The following is a 19,680-nucleotide window of genomic DNA, read 5'->3' on the forward strand; positions in this document are numbered from 1 at the left end:
CAGGAAGAGTGTCTTTACCAATGTAGGCTATCTGCATGGTATGTCAAGATGGATTGCAAAAGATACATTCTCAGATACATTCTCTAAATTCTCATAGCTGAAGCTGAGTTAACCCGTTCAAATTTCCATTCACAAACAACCCCACATACTGTACAACACCTTAATTCATCTTAGTACTTGTTACAAACAATAAGATAGCACATTCCTTAGCCCCCAAATTCCTTTGGGAGGGGGCTGTAATAGTCATGTTTTGACATACTGGGAAAAACGAAAGGAAACGTTATTATTTTAGTAAATACTTTATTACACAATGGGTGTGCTTGTGCAAATGCTCAACAACAAAAAAGGTTTCAAGAGGCTCTCAGGCACACGCAGACCTCTCCAACACAAAAACACACCTGCACACACGTGCGCACACACATGCTTGGGAAGGTTACTTTCTAAATGTAGTCCGTTACAGTTACTAGTTACCCAAACTCAGTAACGGAATCTGATCTGACCTTAAGAGGCATTAGAAGAAGACAAAAAGGATCCATCAAAAGCATTTGGTGTGTTATCATAGTGGTCTCTGACTTGTGGTCAGACTCGCTCAGGTGGAACAAACTTAAATTTGCACCCTTTTTCATTGCTGAATTGAATGTCATTGAGAAAACAGAAAGCTATCATTTTTTTATTTTTGCAAAACTCCTTTCTTGAATTTAAAAGTAATCCAATAAGTAATCATCCAGTTTCTCAAAAGTATCTGTAATCTGATTACAATATTTTTGCTGGTAACGTAACTGATTACAGTTACAGATTTGTTTGTAATCAGATTACATGTAACTGATTGCATGTAATCAGTTACTCCCCAACCCCACGGGTGCACACACACATCATAAAACACTGTTGACATAACGTGCCACACCCAAAAGGATCACTCACTCCATAACATAACAAAGTGAAGTCAGAACAAAATGGAGGCTGGACTACCGGAGGTTTCAGTGGTCAATCAGAGGTTATGCCTAGTCTCTATAATCAAAGGCATCCCATGACATTTGGAAGTTAAAGTGGTCGCTCAGGGTCGTACAGGAATGCCAAAGTCCATGTGCAAGTCTCTGATATACAGTTCAGTGAGTACGCTATACGTAGTAATATACAGAGCCTGGTGAAAGTCTACACACCCCTTGCACAGTTTTTACATTTTGCTGCCTTCAATTTTTTATGTAAAAAATGATTCAATTAGATTTTTCTCCTACTGATCTACACAACCTTCTCCACAGTTTTACACAACCTACTCCACAAAAAAAGATATACATTTTCTAAATTAATACTAAATAAGAAAACAAAGGTCTTTTGACTGCGTAGGTCTTCACACTCCAGATTTCATAATTGGTGGAAGCACTTTTAGCAGCAATTACAGTGAATCAGTTTGAATTAGATTCCACCAACTTTGCACAACTTTTAGGGCAACATACATGTATTTTCATTGTTTTTGTCAATATTGCTCAAGCTCAGTCAGTTTTGTTGGGAGTCATTGATGGACATGGTAATTGATGGACAGCGATATTTAAGCAGATTTAAGTCAGCACTGAGACTAGACCACTAAGGAACACCCAGCACCTCTTGGAAAGCCATTCTGGTGTGTCTTTTGCATACAAATTTGTGCAACTGTTCCTAAAAATAAAACTCTATCCCAGGGTTAGGTTTTCAAAAGACTGAGGTAGGTTTTGCTCTAACTTTTTACCTGGGCTTTGCTCCTTTCATATTTCTTTTGATCCTGACAAACTCTGATTTTCTAATATATTTAAGGCAGCATTGAGACTGGGCCACTCAGAAACACTCAACTCTTGGAAAGCCATTCTAGTGTTTCAAGTTTCTTTGATCCTGACAAACTCCCCAGTCCCCGGCAGTGATATTCCCATAATATAATGCTGCCACTATAAAGACCATATTCAATATAGTGTTCTAACTACCAACCATACTTGACCATTCCCTATACCCATCATGAGGTTGCTACAACCTAGCCTACGAATGAACGTTTATAATGTAGGTGTGCATGTCAAGAAACAAATTGGAGTAGTCAAAGTGACAGCAGTGACACATTCAATACTGCCTTGCTCACTCTTGCCTGCATCTAGCTGATCTGGGGTGTAATCATAAGGTGGCTTGGAGTTATTTCTTAACCTCCCCCGACAGGTAGCCTAGTGGTTACAGCGTTGGGCCAGTAACCTAGCAAGGTTGCTAGATCAAATCCCCATGCTGACAAGGTAAAAATCTGTCGTTCTGCCTCTGAACAAGGCAGTTAACCCACTGTTCCTAGGCCGTCATTGTAAATAAGAATTTGTTCTTAACTGACTTGCCTAGTTAAATAAAGGTTACGTTATGCCTGTATAAAAATGTATCCCAGACATGCTCATAAATCTCATCGGTAGCTCTGAGGTTCAATCATTGTTTGACATTCACTATCCAACTGAGGGACCTTACACAGACAGGGGGAGTTGTTATTCAATCACGAGAACCAATACTTTTGCAAACAGATGGAGCTAATTCAACAAATTGTCATTTTTTCATTCAAGTATTTGCTCCTAAAAGTATTTTAGACGTGTGAAGATCTTTGCAATCAAGACTTCGTTTTTTTAATACATTTCAGGAAATGTCAAATTTTTCTTTCACTTTGAAAATGTGAAGTAGCTAAAAAAGACAAATCAAAATCAAATGTATTGGTCACATACACATATTTACCAGATACTACTGAAGGTGAAACTAAATGCTTGTGTAGATCCGTGGGAGAACGTCTCAACGTAATCTCTTTATAGTTTCAAGTTTAAGGCGGCAAAATGTGAAAGCAGTGCAAGGGTCTGTAGACTTTCACTAGGCACTGTAGACTTTCACTAGGCACTGTAGACTTTCACTAGGCACTGTAGACCTTCACTGGGCACTGTAGACTTTCACTAGGTACTGTAGACTTTCACTAGGCACTGTAGACTTTCACTAGGCACTGTAGACTTTCACTAAGCACTGTAGACTTTCACTAGGCACTGTAGACCTTCACTAGGCACTGTAGACTTTCACTAGGCACTGTAGACTATCACTAGGCACTGTAGACTATCACTAGGCACTGTAGACTTTCACTAGGCACTGTAGACTTTCACTAGGCACTGTACGCGTCACAAAATACTGTACCTTCTTCACTAAGCAAGTGTTATAGGCACAACGGGGAAAAGGCGGTACATCAGGATGTGAATGCAACAAACTCAACATCTCATCAGGTTAGACAAAACAGTTTAGAGAACAGTTTTAATGACGACAATGAAGCACGGCTGAATATATAGCAAGGCCCAGGTCAGTAATCCAGTTCAATCAGGCTCTGAGTTACATATATTATTATTCGCCATGTTCTATACAGTAATAAAGCATAAAGCACATTTGAACATCTGTCCGAACTTACAGCTGAAGACTCCCCACAGGTTGCATTGGGATTAAAAATAAAAATGTATGATGTTAGCTAAGTTAGTCTGGGTATGAGTCCAAGATGGCAACATATTCCCTATATAGTGCACTACTTTTGACCAAAATCATGGGCCCTGGTCAAAAGTAGTGCACTATATAGGGAACAGCGTGATCTGTTCCAAAGTATCGTACTATAGGGAATAGGGTGCCATTTAGGCTGCGTCTAAAATGTATCGTTTGGATGAGGAGGATGGTCACGGGACCCTCTGAAGAGGGCAGGAAGGCAGAAGGGTATGCAGCACACAGCGGTTCACAGGCCAGCTATGCAGTTTCACTTGAAACCAAAACGGCATCATGAAATGTCATGAAATTTAACCAAGAGATACCGTAGGAGAATCAAATCTCCTTTCGACTAGAGTACTCAATACAGTACATCCAAAACATATTCAATTACAATCATAAAACACATACGGATTATTACAGGTAGGAAGTCAGGCATAAATGGACACCCACTTTGATGAGAATGAAAACAGAACTGTAGAATTAACTATTTTTTAGAACTCTTAAAAAGTTCCTTCATGTAAAGGTTTGGAATCTCATGACTCACAAAGGACACTTTGTATCGCACCTGCTAGGCTAGTCCATGTCAGTGAGTCGGCTTTTCTGAGGAACATCTACTTTGTGAAGTTTCTAAGGATCATTTAGTACTGAATGCTTGGTCCCAAAGTTAACAGTTTCCTTAAAACAGTGACAGAATTATAAGGCATGGAACAGGGAAGGAGAGACAGAATACTGCATTAAAGTGAATGCAGAGGAATGATTTGGGGAACTGGTCATTCCACTGCTACTGATAAAAAAATATCCATTATGTAAAATGCTGTTTGAGGTATTGCAGCGTATTATTTCACAAAATCAACCCGCAACATTTGATGTCAAATTTAGCTACTGCTTAATGGTCAAAATTTCCCAAATTGGCCAAACCACAGATGATGGGTTGACAGAAGCAGTTGATATAGTAACTGCTTACTATTCCCATGTACAGTAGGATAATACATTTGATTACATCTCAAATCATATCACAGAACAACGGGTTAGGATGATTGATTAGGGAAAAAAAATGTGAAGGCTAGTTGAAAGCTAATGCTCCTAATTTAAAGATCAATTTAGCTACTTACATCTTGTAAAAATAAAATAACAAATATGGTCCCAAAACACACATACTATCAGGGACCAGTAGCGTTTGGCTTAAGCACACAATATACAGTTAGGGCTTTTATAAACAGGAAGTACCACACATGTTTACTTTAAAGTGGCAAACAAAATGCCAACCTCATCTCCTCCAGCCTGTTTTCATAATATTAAAAATCTGTTTTCTAAAACATCAGCAGACGCGGAAGAGGATAATTAGCAGAACCTCTTAAAACAGTTAAACTATTCAAATGGCTTTTCCCCATTTTGGCCAGTCAGTGGCTTTTCCACCATTTTGGCCAGTCAGTGGCTTTTCCACCATTTTGGCCAGTCAGTGGCTTTTCCGGAACTGTAGAGCAGCAGCATCTTGTGGTGAGAGTTAGGGTTTCGTCTGCATCCGTCTGTCCGTCTTAAAGGTCGTCCGTCATTTTCAGTAGCTCCAGGAAGGCACCGACGGCCCCGAAATAACCCTGAAAAACACAGAGGGCTCAGGTCAGTTCATTATCTGATCAGGTATTTGACCAGGATATTATCATCAGCAACCTTGAGATTCCTGCTCAGCACCCAATTGTAACCTATCCAAACATACGCAGATGATCTGTTGTTTAACCTTTTCATGGTACAATTAGGAGACTAAAACAACAAGTGTGCTGCTTTCATAAATTAAACGTAATTATTTTCACACATACTATCCTCTCTGCACGCACGCATTCTGACATTTGAACTGAAGCATGGGGAAACATGTGCCAGCCAGGTATTTGTTTGAGGTGGATAGCAGAAATGGAGGTGTGGCAAAGGTGTCTACAGATACACCATATTATAACCTTGACTTAATTCCCTCATAATTCCATATCCTTTAAGCGCAAAGAAAGCATGAAAAAGTTTCCAAGTGGGAAAACATAAACTTTTCCCCCCCGATATAAATAACAGCATTCTCCATGCACTGTAATTTACAAATTGATAAGAGCTATTGATAAGAAAGTAATCCGTTCAGATAAGCGGATTGTAAATATAAATGATAATTGTTTCAGATCGACATTTTCTTATGGTCGCTGGAGACAAATGTGAAGCCAGTCAGCGAACTGAAAAGCACAGTCAACATAAGATGCTGTGATGTCATGAAGAATTTTTACTGTACGGCCTATTAGCTTGCAGGGACGAAACTTGGAGACACACCCCAAATGGGTAGCCTACTGCAGCCTAGTTCACGTGATCACAGGGCTTCGACATGAGCAAAGTCGCGCCAAATTGAACCTTTGTGCACTCTCAAATGTTTAATTATATTCTGTTTTCCATTTATAGCCTATCACGTTAAATATTAGCCACTATCGGTAGCCACCGTCAGTAATACCCACATACCACATGTGGTTGGTTGTTCCTTAATTGGGGAAGACGAGCTCAGAGTAATGGCTGGAATGGAATGGTAATCGATCTAATCAAACAAATGATTTCCATGTGTTTAATACCATTCCATTCACTCCATTCCAGCCCCTCAGCAGCCTCCTGTGCCACATGCATTTATAACTGTCACTTAATGTTAGTTTCAATTTGTAGCCTACATTTTTGCATCCTTCCATTCCATCATTAGTTGACCTTTCTTTCCTCTGTCGGGTCCGTGTGGTTGTTCATGAGAGTCACTAGCAATAGTGCACCATATTAATAATAATAATTAATTAATAATTTGGGACATGTAGCCTATTGGAATCATTATGGAACATATACCACACGTAGCAGTTTAAACCTGCCATACGGTTCACGACGACTGGACCGTTGTCATCACAGTTCCATGATTAGAGTAGATTTATAGAACTATTGTTCAACCCCTATTCTACACTTTTTTCACCATCCAATATTTAATGGATTAAACAATTGAATATGGCAAGTTTCAAGAAGAATCAAACTGTATTTTTGATTCACCAATATATTTTGTGCATACACGCTCTCCAAACCAGTTTTTTTTATTACTCATAAATACTTTACAAACCCTAAATAATCTACAAGATCAGAGTATTTTTGCATCTACCAATTGGTGCGGAAACAGAGAGGAATATATATATATATTTAGATGGCTTTCTTTCATTGATCTCTAATATTCTGAACCATTCTTTCAATTTATTCTTGTGAGTCTTGAGAAAAATCAAATTAAAGGTAATCCATATTTAAAGGGACGGCTTTAGGCAGATGGACTGAAAACCCTATGGAATGAAAACTCCAAAATAAAATATTTTGGCCAGCAAGTTGAAGGGTTTTTAGCGGGCATAAGGGAGCCACACCCGCAAAGCGTGTTAGACACCTGCACAATGTCAGTCTTAATACTACTGAGCCAAGCCCTAAGACTGCTGAACAATTAATCAAATGGCCACCCATACCATCACATTGTCACTTTACCCAGACCTACATGTACAAATTACCTTGACTAACCTGTACCCCCGCACATTGACTCGGTACCGGTACCCCTGCATATAGCCTCGTTATTTTATTGTGTTACTTTTTTATTTTGTTTATTTAGTAAATATTTTCTTAACTCTATTTCTTGAACTGCCTTGGTGGTTAAGGGCTTGTAAGTAATCATTTCACGGTAAGGTATTCGGCGCATTTGAAGCGCTTAAATAAAAACGTGTAAAAAAGCATAGATTTCCTAAGTCTGAATCGGCCCCTTCGAGCATAGAAACATCCCTCACACTACACATACGTTATAATAGCATTGGGAAGTGACTCAGTGACACTGCCCTTAGATCAACGCATTCCAATGAGCATATGACCATATCGCAAACTACTTACCTCATGCTCTAAGAAGAGAGCTTTTAATTGTCCTTTGGACCAAAAATCCATGGCATAAGCAAGCAGCTTCGTTGACACAGTATTGATTCTCAGGAAATTCCCAACAAACACCACTCTTTCAATTTTCTGAAAGACAACATTGAACCATTTGTAAACCAGACTTTTTTAGAATGACTGTTTCACAGAGCAAGATGGAATGAGATGTTTTCAAAGTAAGATATGTCCACAAAAATATTTGTTTGAAGACCTTGGGCTTGCTCTCAGATTAATAGCATAGATGGGTGTCTGACTGCCATCTAGGGCTCCCAAGTGGCACAGCGGTCTAAGGCACTGCATCTCAGTGCTAGAGGTATCCCTACAAACCCTGGTTCGATCCCGGGCTGTTTCACAACCGGCCATGATTGGGAGTCCCAAAGGGCAGCGCACTATTGGCCCAGCGTCGTCCGGGATAGGGTTTGGCCCGGGTAGGCCATCGTAAAATAATAATTTGTTCTTAACTGACTTGCCTAGTTAAATAAAATGATTAAGATGAAATAGGGGAGAAAACCTGAAGGAGCAGCAGCAGTAGAATCAATCTTAAGCTTCAGTGACTCAGCAGCAGGGGAGAGAAAGGTTGAGCAGTAGCCAATAACGAACGGCTCAACTTCTGTTAATTACATAGTTACGGGGCTGCCAGAATGACAAGACTGCTCATTCTAAATAACAATCCACCAAAGCAAAAAAGTGGTGTACTGTGCAGGGAAGTCGTAAGACTTCCTCCAATTCATACACTGTTCTCTACATGCATAAGTAGCTAGAAAGCTGAATCAAATGTACACTTGTGTACATTGCACTCAAAACATTACAATGGGGTTGCTCAAAGGGGAAGATAATCTTGCAGTGAACTGCACCACAGTACGAATTGAATCGGACCGAGACCACCCTTTTTGAGCGAACCACGGTGCGTTGTTTAGTGCGCTATTTAGTGTGCTCGCGAGTGTGGATGGTGTTCACACCAGTCCAAACACACCGATCTAATGGGTTAAATGCACCAGAGCTCAGAAAATCCCCCCCCCCCTAAGGTTATATCTGCAAAAAGATGATTCTGAGATAATTGGCTTTAATGTTCCGAAACCTCATTGGTTTGAATGGTGTCGGCAATTTTATCTTGTATCCTTTTGAACTTAACAACATGAAATGATCTATTTAGAGCACCATATACTGTAGGTAGAGAACATCATACAGAACAAGGCTATGTCAAAAAGTACATTTTGACAAAAATGTAGATAGAAACTTATAGTCCCAAACTCTTGATTTGTGTCAGAAAGCTTACTGTTGTTGTTCTGTGTGCTTTGATAGCCCTGTACAATGCTGCTTGATCTCCATGCCACAAGGCAACACTGTAAAGAAGCTGAAAGCACACAGAGTCCATTCCCATCATCCATCACACTGGCTGTCCACTTCACTCCTTTGTTTTATGATGACAGAAAATAACTTTGTGAGAACTTGAACCCTTCTGTCACACCCCAGTGTGCTACAGGTAACTAACAAAATAAAAGAAACACCAACAAAGTGTTTCCATTATTCTTTTCAGTTACGTGTATCGTCACACTATTAGAATGACTCAACCAAGTTAAACGGAATTTGATTGCTGATGTGACAACAACCTTTGCCTTTGTACCTCATTAACCGCACACATACGAGCAATAGAGCCAATGTTGTTGGTGATGGTGACGAGAGTGGCTCGGGCTAGGTCCTCCTTACTGATGCTGTCACGCTTCTCCTTGCTCATCATATGACCAAAACTGCAATAAATTAACGAATTGGGTTAGTTTCCATAATACTCTGTTTTCAAAGCATACGTCTACTTGAGGTATTAGTTAACTTAAACTTCACCTAGATGCAACAGTAGACCCCTGGAGACCGAAGCGTTCATAGTCTCCTCCATAGATGTCCTTCACCAGTTTGTCCACGTTGCTGCTGTCCCCCTTTGCCGCCATTTCCAGGGCCTCCTCAAATGTCTCGCAGCCAGTCAGCAAGCAGCATAGGCCTAGGAACGTCCCACCTCCCAAACTGTGGGGGACAGGCAATTATGTGAGCTTCTACTCTATGGGTTGTGCACATCTGTTTAGCTTGCAGGAAACAACCCACTGGGCACAGACATCATTTCTACATCTAGTTTTGGTTTACATTTGGTTGAGTTGTCAACTAATGTGAATTCAACGTGAAAACAAAACAAAAAATGACACTGTGTCATTGGATTTAGGTAGAAGTTTGGTGAAAAAACAAAATTCTAAAATCCCCTTACTTTGATGACTTTTTTCAAATCCATGCATTTTTCCACTTTGATTCAACGATAAATAAGATTATATAAAAACAATGAATTTTTTGTTGAAATTACATGGAAACAACATTGATTCAACCAGTTTTTTCACAGTTGTTTTGTTATTTTGTCTACGTTAGGAACCATGGTAACTTATCTACACTCAAAACATGAATACATCGAATACAGAAGGATGCGAGCAAAGGTATTGTGACAGAACTGTGTTATCAGATCAAATACATACAGCTATCATGACATTGAATGACATGATTACCTTGGTTTACCTAGAAGCAACAGATTACATTTGTTTACCTGGTGCCTGTGACCCGTTTGTAGTTGTCCTTCGAATAGACTGCCAGCATGCTAACGCCTGAGCCAATGTTTACCAACAACATGGGGAAGGGGTTGTCAAGGCAACACGTTTTCTTGACACAGTTCTCACTCTCGGGGTCGGAGGGGTTCTCGAAAAAGTAGCACTCTGGATGGCCATTGAACCCTACTGAGTCCACATAGAGAAGACCCTGGATGAGACAGTCCAGTTCATCCAGCTTCTGGAGCTTTAGGTTGGCGATCTGGGAGATGGAAAGCAGAAGATGTATAAGACTATAGGGCAGGAGTAGAAACTGGAGTGGTTTTGATATGCAATGGTAACTGCTCCAACTTTGAGCATGAGCTGTCTGTAACTAGACCAGGCGAGTCTGAACCAACCACATACATCAACTCTCATCTAATCACATGAGAAACCATGCTGCCGTCAATGATCATGCCACGCAATCTTTAACTGACTAATGACACATGTAATAACATGCAATAAACAAATACACATCGTCTGTCACTATCAGTCAGTCTCCCTGTCTGGCAACAGCCAAAAGTTCTTCCAACCATCACACACCGTCCTAAAGTCGTCCTCAAACTTGTAGGCCCCTCCGCCAGTGGCGCAGAGTGTGGTGTGCAGGCTGGAGAAGTTCTTATCTCGGCCCATCTGGATGAAGCCCAGCATGTCCTGGGTGGGGAAGCGGATGAAGTGCAGGTTACCCTTCCGGCCGCACATGGTTAGGTTCTTGAGCTCCAGGTGGACGTCGCGGATTCCCGTGTTGCCGTAGGCCACGTTGGAGGTCAGGAAGTGGCGGATGCTCTTCAGGCTCTCCACCTCCTCCTCCTCCGACGTGAAGTCCTTGGGCTCGAAGTAGACCAGCTTCACCAGAGTGCCGCCGATGTCCATCCCAAACCAGGGGAAGGCTGGAATAGAAAACAAAATGTATTTTAAGAGATGAATTGGAGCTTAGTCACCTTTGTCTGTAGAAAAGTACTGTTTAGCTCTTTAGAAGTAATGCTAAATTATCTTTCAACAAATGGATACACAAGCTCTCAAAAGAGAGGGCTCTAGTGTTCTGTCTGTCACAACTAAACTATTGCCCCATATAGGTCAGGCCAACCAATCAACCGTGCAGACCTATGTTGCATTTTCTAACTTGATTTCATTGAAGACGAAACCATCATGTCATACTATGCACACATCATGTCTTCTTATAAGCGATCACTGACATGTTCCTCTCTTTTTTGGAGAGAGGGAGGAAGGGAGGGAGAGGGGAGGAAGGGAGAGGAGAGGAAGGGGGTCCTCAAATTCACAGCAGTGTGTTCATTCTGCAACAAAAGCTGAGGGCTTTGTTGCCATGGAAACACCAGCATGGAGAGAAGATTGCCTGGAGAGTCTGCCCAACCCTCAATTTACTACTGATTGTACAGTACAATGAATACTGTATGTAGTCAATACACAGGCAGGCAAACTGGTTTCTTCCCCCTGGCTTTTCAATCAATAGCACTTCATTTGACAGAGGGGTGTAAAGTCCCTTATGGCTCATTCCACAAACCAGACTGGTTACATTCAACTCTGTGCAAAGCTACAGAAAAACTGTAACCAAAAGACATTCTTGGGTGCTTGAAATAGTCCAATTTGAGATGTAATTGTTGATATCAGAGGTGTAATGGTGGTGCAATCTGGGTTGGACAATCAATTTCTAGTATATACTCTGGAATCTTTACTGACTTAATCACCCGATTTCAATACATCGGTCAGCGGTGCTACAGACAGATCTTGCTTTGCAATGATTTCACTGTCATTTTACAGAGGAGGTATTTGACTGAATGTTTCCATTTATGCCACTCCTCAGTTAATGTCTGAGCCCAGTCTCAATTGCTTTCATGAGCTTTTTCTCTCACTGCCCTGAGTTTAAGACAAGGGTTTAGTTATCTTGGAATTAACAACATTTCCAATAACTTTATTTTCTGATTTCTTCTTAACTTTTTGAAACATAAGAAATAGCGCAATGACATTTCCAATAACCTTTTTGAGGAATAGCAACTTGCTTAACTTTCTTCTTAAGTCTATAGTTGAAGAAAAAACGACAGTTAATTAAGACAATTCTTCTTAATAAGGTTAAGTGAATCGGGGGCCCAGGGCTGTAACCAGGGCCCAGATTCACAAAACACTTCTTACGTAAAAACGTTAAAAAGTTCCTAAGAAACAAAAAGAAGTTAATTAGATAGTTTGTGATCTCAATTCCTCAACAATATCTTAAGATTTTATGATTTTCTTACAATCTCAAATATCTCTTACAAATCTTCTTAAGATGTGTGTTGCTAGGCAACCATTTTAGCTAGCTATCTAGCTAGCAATGGCAATCATACTAGCATTTGTCTTACTGAGATTACTGTTCTAAAACATGTTCTTGCGTTTAAAATAATCCATGCTGAAATTTACAGATGAAGTATGTGATTGAATTAAACATGTTCAATTGCTTTCATTAGCTTTTTTCTCACTGCCCTGAGTTTAAGACAAGGGTTTAGCTATCTTGGAATTAACAACATTTCCAATAACTTATTTTCAAGAATCTGATTTCTTCTTAACTTTTTGCTTAAGGAGAAAAATAAGAAATAGTGCAAGTACATTTCCAATAACCTTTTTGAGGAATAGCAACTTTGCTTATCTTTCTTCTTAAGTCTATAGTTAAGGAAAAAATAACAGTTAAGAATAAATGTTTTCCTCAGAAGGATTTGTGAATCTGGGCCCTGGAAGCCAGGGCACCGTGACTGGCAGCACTTATAGGTGAAAGGTGTGTTTATTCCCCCACCCAGAGAGCAAAGTTCTCAGCAGCTAGTCAGAGTAGAGCCTAACAGTAGCCTAACATTAATGTGCAACAAAAGTCAAGGATTTAACACCATATATTTTCATAGTTGAGTGACTGGCACAGCATAACTCCATTTGCTATTCAGTTTGTTGCATATAAGGGGAACTACCAATAAGCCGACATCAGCAAAGCATATTATGCTTATTCGATTGATCATACTGGAGGGCAGAGGAGGCTGGAGGGAGGAGCTATAGGAGGACAGGCTCATTGAAATGGCTGTAATGGAATAATTGGAACGATATCAAACATATGGAAACCCCGATCGACTGTTCCATTGATTCCATTCCAGCCATTACAATGAGCCCGTCCTCCTATAGCTCCTCCCACCAGCCTCATCTGCTGGAGGGAAAACATGTGTATTTGTCTTCATGCCAAGTGCATTTTATCAACTTGCAGCTCTTGTTCACAATCACTACTATTCAATGATATAATAGAAGCTGTCTGTTTGGATTCCAGACATATTTGAACAGTGCCCAGAGGAACACAGACAAGCCAGCATAGTGTAGCAACTTCTTGGACTAATGGTTGAGCTACATGCATTCACCACACAGATAATAAACCAGCCAAATCGTTCCAGAAGCACGCCCAAAGTGTATAGCATTGCAATATTCAAGAAATTAGGAAAATTGCTGTTTGTCCACTGAGATTTGATTCAGCCAAGGTAGCAAGAGATGTTAATATGCAAATAAAAGTAAGTAAATAAGTACATTTCAGCCCTTTAAAATACAATACAGTATAAACTCTTACCTGGTTTTTTAACAATAAGCTTCATTGTGATCCTCAGGTCAAAGTGCTTATGGTCAAAGAAACTTCAATCCAAGACTTGGGCTATAAGTAGTAGTATCACTCAATCAGCCCTATTGCATTGTGGCATAATGTCGTCGCAGCAATAAAGCAGGCTACACTTAACTGACATGGTGAGTGACAAACTTGTTTTACAGTGTTATAGTGGAAACAGAGAAACATACTGTGCTGTTAATAAAGCTGGCTGCTCTGTTAGTTTCTTCAGCCAACCCCCCTTATTAAGCAAGTACTGTCGACTGATTGGTCAAGGGGAGTTGGCTCTCATATCAGCAGCGATTTCAACACACCTCCTGACTTTGAAACGACCAATGAAACGGTTCAACGGATAACATCAAAGATCTCACAATAGCAAGGGGGGAGGGAGGATACACCTCATGTTCTATTACCGGGAGTGTTACATTGTGTCAAACAATATGATTGTCGTATTAGTATATGATAAACATGTTTATAAACAATACAGAATTACTTATTTATGGTTCTTGATTCTTATTATTTGTGCATTTCTTAGAAATAGCTAGAATGTAGTTTGAGGATACAGGAATAGGCCTTCAAATGATTTCTCCACAAACATAGGCCGACATGCCGATTATTCGTTACAGAAGCAGTATACATTGGTGAATTGGGCGGTTAGGCTTGCTTGTTGACATTCTTGGCAAAGCTTTGCAACACAAAGCGATATTCTATCATGCAGCAGCAAGTCTGACTGGTTCATTGTTTCATGAAAAGAGACATGTCACCATAGAAAATCCAGGCGATCTTCACTTTCGATGTGTAATATCGGAAACACCGAATTATGTGCAATCAATGCATTGACAGAAAACCCTGCTGTGCTTGACATTTATGAGAGGATGCTTAGAAAGTGTAGGCAGACTTGACCGAATGTGTACAGCCGACATGACAGTTAGCATTGAGGCTGAAACATTGTATTAAAATGGTATTCTACTTACGCGGTCTACTCTTTTTGCCAGAATCCATTCTTCTTCTGAGTCTACACCGCTTTGGAGGCGACCCATTATTATGGACGTCTTCCTGGTACTGAAGATCGTGGAAATGTTCAATTCCATTATGTCCACTACCACCAGCAGCACTACTACTACTACTACTACTACTACTACCAATACAACACCCGCCACTGGTACTGGTTCCATTTGAACATAAGGCACTGCAGCTCCCGTTGCCAGTTTGTGTAGGATGGAATCCATTTGTCAAACCATTATCTTGGCAAACGCCTGTTATTTTCTGATCCGATGCTTTGCCATTAGCGTTATCCATTTTTTGGGGCGCAGGGAAAGCACTAGCGGGCAGTTTCAGACAATTGATCCGCTTTCCTCCGCGATGTTTCTTCAAAAGGACCGATGTCAGGCTATTTGGTAAATATCTATTGCGACAGAAAATAATGATGGCCCTTGGGTCGAAGTGGATAGTGGAACAATGCAACAACTGCTAGGACGTTCGGCTGAGGTCACTGTCGTTCATTTGGCTTCTTCATGCTCATCTCCTGCAGCAGCTTCCGAGTTAAACAGCCGGCAGCCTACGTCATTGTACAGTTTGTTTCGTAGATCCTCCAAATAATTACATTTTTAAACTTCTCTTATTGCCATCTCCCATGGTCCAAATCAGTTGAAGTTACACATGAACTGTTACACATGAATTGACTGGGCAAAATTGACAGTTTATTAGCCTACTGTGTAATTATCTTGTAGTGTAGTTTATCAAGAACTGGGCTAATTAATTGCATTGTTACACTGTAGGCCTAATAGGAACAATGTAACACGTATCATTACAATAGGCAACATTGTAGTCTACCTACAAGTAGGCTTAATAATTATATCGGTTACTCAGAAGCAAAACTCTCTCGCGAAAATATAATCTGTCCAAGAGAATCTGTCCACGAGAGATTAGCCTAATAAAGACACAGGGGTTTCCCAGTTAAAAAAAATTCTAAAACATAAATAGACAAAATAGCTAGCTCACATTTCTGAAGTCTTTAAAGTGGCAATCCGCAGACAATAACAATAACAAAGCCTGTTTCGGTAAAAATCTGAGGGAAGACCATCCGTTATATCACAATTATAGTTTTAACCATGGTATGAGGCTATACAGTGTTTGTGTAGATTTACTTTGTTTACAAACATTGGAATATAACCATCTTATATTTTGGCTTCTGATGGAGTATGACAGTTTAACTAAATTAATTAGGCATTTCTAAATTATATTCTCCAAGAATCAATTAGTAGGCCTATATCATTCATCTATAAATCCCCCCAAAATGTATGCCGCAACTACAGATTGCCACTTTAAGATTACGCCCCTTGTCATGTAAATATATCAATCCTAAATATAATAAAATCACTATTTGACTGTGTGAAAAAATTTGGATATTGTAAAAACATTTTGACCTATAATAAAGCCTCAGGATGGCGCCAAAGTGCATAAATCTGATACTCTCGCGATCTCTCTCAATTAAATTCAATTCAAGGGGCTTTGTTGGCATGGGAAACATATGTTTACATTGCCAAAGCAAGTGAAATGGATAAAGAAAAGTGAAATAAACAATAAAAAGTCAACAGTTAACAGTAAATAATCTCTCTCTCCCCCTCTCTCACACACATGCATGCACACATAAACACTAGCTACAATTGGTAAAATAATGGCAACAAGGTGTTGCTCCGTTCTAAAAACCAAAATAAAATATAAACTTCTGTGATATGCATATGCTTTATATTTATAGAATAATTTCCAACTAGACTGTTTGCCACTAGTTAGCACAGCCACAAAGTCAAAATTGTCTATATCCCAAAAATTCATGGTCTTAATTTAAGGTTTGTGTTAGGCATAAGGTTAGCTGTGTGGATAAGGTTGGGGTTAAGGTTAGGTTAAAAATCTGATTATAAGAAGAGAAATTGTAGAAATAGAAGGGGTTTAGCCATAATTATGACTTTGTGGCGACGATTAACTAGGCTAGCCTACACCTCTGCGGGTTCTTCTGACGTCATCCCGGTATAATTTCCCTCCAGTCTAGCCGATACAACATTTCCAGAGTTCTTTGCTGCGCTAGCCACTCGTGCGATGGTCACCATTGAACAGCCTTACATTTTACAATGTATCACAAACCAAGCTTGTTAACCGGAGTCTGTTTATCCTATTAATTTACTCTATCCCATTAACCTGCTGCCTTGGCGCCGCTGCATGGATAAGGGTACTACAGGGACTGGTAATTTGGAGAAATTATGGAAAAGACTAATGAATCAATGAAGTTGGGGGGAATAATCATTGTGCATTGATGGATTCCCAATGCATTATTAATAACGGATTAATATATAAGAATGGAACCAATTAAATCTTATTAATCTCATGAGATCATCTTTGACCAAAGACCTGATGAAGGAACTTGCCAGGACCAGTATGACTACAGCGGAGATGGATCTGCGTCTGCTGAGGGCGCACCAAACAACCACTGCAACTTTGCCAATTCTGAGCCCCACGGAAAATGACACGACATGCGGGATGCAGATTCTCAGCCACGGGAATGTGGAGAAGGTTCTTATCGGAGGAGTTCTCACTGTGCTCACTTTGCTCACCATTTGCGGTAACTTACTTGTGGTGATATCCGTGTGCTTTGTGAAGAAGCTGAAGCAGCCCTCCAATTATCTCATCGTCTCCCTGGCGGTCGCGGACCTGTCTATAGCCGTGGCGGTGATGCCTTTTGTCAGCATCACGGACCTCATCGGGGGACAGTGGATCTTCGGACAGGTGTTCTGCAACGTTTTTATTGCCATGGACGTGATGTGTTGCACTGCATCAATCATGACCCTGTGTGTAATAAGCATAGACAGGTGAGTCAAGATGCAGTCTCGACTCCCTAATAAAACCAATAAATTGCAAATGTTCTTCTTTTTGTCTTTCCCCAAACCATTATTTATCCAGGTTAGTCTCATAAGAAAAGTCAACAGCAATTAGCACCAATGAACAGACTTGCCTATGTTGTTTTTTTTCAACCATTGAGGAAACATTGAGAATGGATTATTGTATCTATACCAACCCTGTCAACCCTATACCAGGGGTGGCCAACCCTCCTCTTGAGTTTCTGGGCTGGGGGAAGGTGCAGGTTTTTACTGTAGCCCTGCTCTAACACACCTGCTCATCAGATCCTTGATTAGCATGATCAGGTGCGTTAGAGAAGGGCTGGAGCAAAAGCCTGCACTGCAGCAGGAAGATGGTTGGCCACCCTTTGATCTACAGTATACCAGGGGTATTCAACTCTTGCCCTACGAGGTCCAAAGCCTGCTGGTTTTCTGGTCTATCTGATAAATAATTGCACCCACCTGGTGGCCCAGGTAAGTCCGTCCCCGATTAGAGGGAACTGGCTTCACTGTGTTCTTTCATTGTTTCCCTCTAATCAGCTTCAAGGTCCATAGTTGAGTTTGAGGAATCTATACTATCCTGTGATTACTTTGTCAATCATATTACTTCCATCGGAGACTTCTCAATATTTAAAACAAATCTCTTTGCCGTTACAGGTACCTAGGCATAACTAAACCCTTGACCTACCCTGTGCGACAGAGTGGGAGATGCATGGCCAAAATAGTTCTGTCTGTGTGGCTGCTGTCGGCCTCCATCACCCTTCCCCCGTTGTTCGGCTGGGCCCAGAACGTCAACGACGACAAGGTGTGTCTAATCAGCCAGGACGTGGGCTACACTATCTATTCCACCGCCGTCGCGTTCTACATCCCCATGTCGGTGATGTTGATGATGTACTACAACATCTACCGAGCGGCCAAGGTGAGTGCCGCCAAGCACACCATCCAAGGCTTTCCCAAGGTGGAGGACGAATGCAACAGTGTTGACTGCGTGGCCGCGGCCTTTAAGCTCCAGAAGGAGGTAGAGGAGTGTGCCAGTTTCTCTCGTCTGCTGAAGAACGACAGGAAGAACATCTCCATCTTCAAACGGGAACAGAAGGCGGCCGCCACCCTGGGCATCGTGGTGGGGGCCTTCTCCGTCTGTTGGCTGCCCTTCTTCCTTCTGTCCACGGCCAGGCCCTTCATCTGCGGGCCAGAGTGTAGCTGTGTTCCCCTCTGGGTGGAGAGGTTCCTGCTCTGGCTGGGCTACGCCAACTCCCTCATCAACCCCTTCATCTACGCCTTCTTCAACAGGGACCTGAGGACCACCTACCGTAACATCCTACTCTGCAGGTACAGGAACATCAACCGCAAACTCTCCGCCGCCAGCATGCACGAGGCCCTCAAACTGGCTGAGAGACCAGATCTGGTGATCTAGCTAGAACAGTGTTTCTTAAACTTCTCGTTTTACTCACAGAGACCGGCAAGCTATGGTTTGGATGAAAAATTGTATTTGACATTTGACTAAATTGAGGCAGATAACCCTCTGGACCAGTCAGCAAACATTGCTCTAGACTGAGGAATCCTATTCAGTTCATGAGTAGAGGAAGGCTATATAAATGTATAGAAAATAACTGTTATTATTGTTCACACCTGGCACACACAAGAACATTAGCTCCACATTTTGTCAGGTTATTGGGACAGACCCAAACCAAGCGTCAGATTACAATCTTCCTTCAATCATTTATTTTCAATCGAGTGTTCTGATAGGCATTCTGAATGGCTGTTCTTCTGCATTTTAGTGCACGCTGTCAGAAATTAAATGTTAGATGACGGGTGAAATGCAGAGAACATTTTTAGATAGCATGGCACACTCTGATGTATTGGATGAGAGGACAAATAATAGGCTATGGCTGTGGTAGGACAAATGACACCGTCATGTTATTTTGTTAGATATATCACTGTGTATTTGGTACTTGAAATTGAAAATCACACTCGATGCATAAAGTTTGTGTGAGAAATGTATTTTAAAAAATAATAAGAAGAAACATTTTAAAGTTCAACAATATGCACCTCAGATGGTGAGCCATGGTTCCAGTTATGTATATTGAGTAACAGGAAAAGTAATTGTTTTATGGTGTGTTCAATG

The 19,680-nt window shown here is 40.8% G+C and overlaps 2 protein-coding genes across 3 annotated transcripts; one reads left to right on the forward strand and one right to left on the reverse strand.

Moving 5' to 3' along the window:
- Positions 1-286: 286 nt before the first annotated feature.
- Positions 287-15,197, reverse strand: LOC139367982 (pantothenate kinase 1-like). Of its 2 annotated transcripts, none has more exons than XM_071106434.1 (7): positions 13,636-13,886; positions 10,593-10,939; positions 10,013-10,272; positions 9,274-9,450; positions 9,059-9,182; positions 7,399-7,524; positions 287-5,087 (listed from the first exon to the last, which is right to left on the reverse strand). In XM_071106434.1, the coding sequence occupies exons 1-7, from the start codon at positions 13,658-13,660 to the stop codon at positions 5,028-5,030; spliced, it is 1,119 nt and encodes a 372-aa protein (XP_070962535.1). In that variant the 5' UTR covers positions 13,661-13,886; the 3' UTR covers positions 287-5,027. The 2 variants fall into 2 exon arrangements, with proteins under 2 accessions (XP_070962535.1, XP_070962534.1); XM_071106433.1 differs by lacking the exon at positions 13,636-13,886 and adding an exon at positions 14,640-15,197 and having other exon boundaries at positions 3,245-5,087.
- A 1,849-nt stretch (positions 15,198-17,046) lies between these two features.
- LOC139367457 (5-hydroxytryptamine receptor 7-like) lies at positions 17,047-18,969 on the forward strand. Its single transcript, XM_071105670.1, has 2 exons — positions 17,047-17,528; positions 18,213-18,969. Exons 1-2 carry the CDS (start codon positions 17,047-17,049, stop codon positions 18,967-18,969), a joined length of 1,239 nt encoding a protein of 412 aa, XP_070961771.1.
- Positions 18,970-19,680: the final 711 nt, after the last annotated feature.

This window comes from Oncorhynchus clarkii, chromosome 16 (genome assembly GCF_045791955.1).
Source record: "Oncorhynchus clarkii lewisi isolate Uvic-CL-2024 chromosome 16, UVic_Ocla_1.0, whole genome shotgun sequence".
Classification (NCBI taxonomy): Eukaryota; Metazoa; Chordata; class Actinopteri; order Salmoniformes; family Salmonidae; genus Oncorhynchus; species Oncorhynchus clarkii.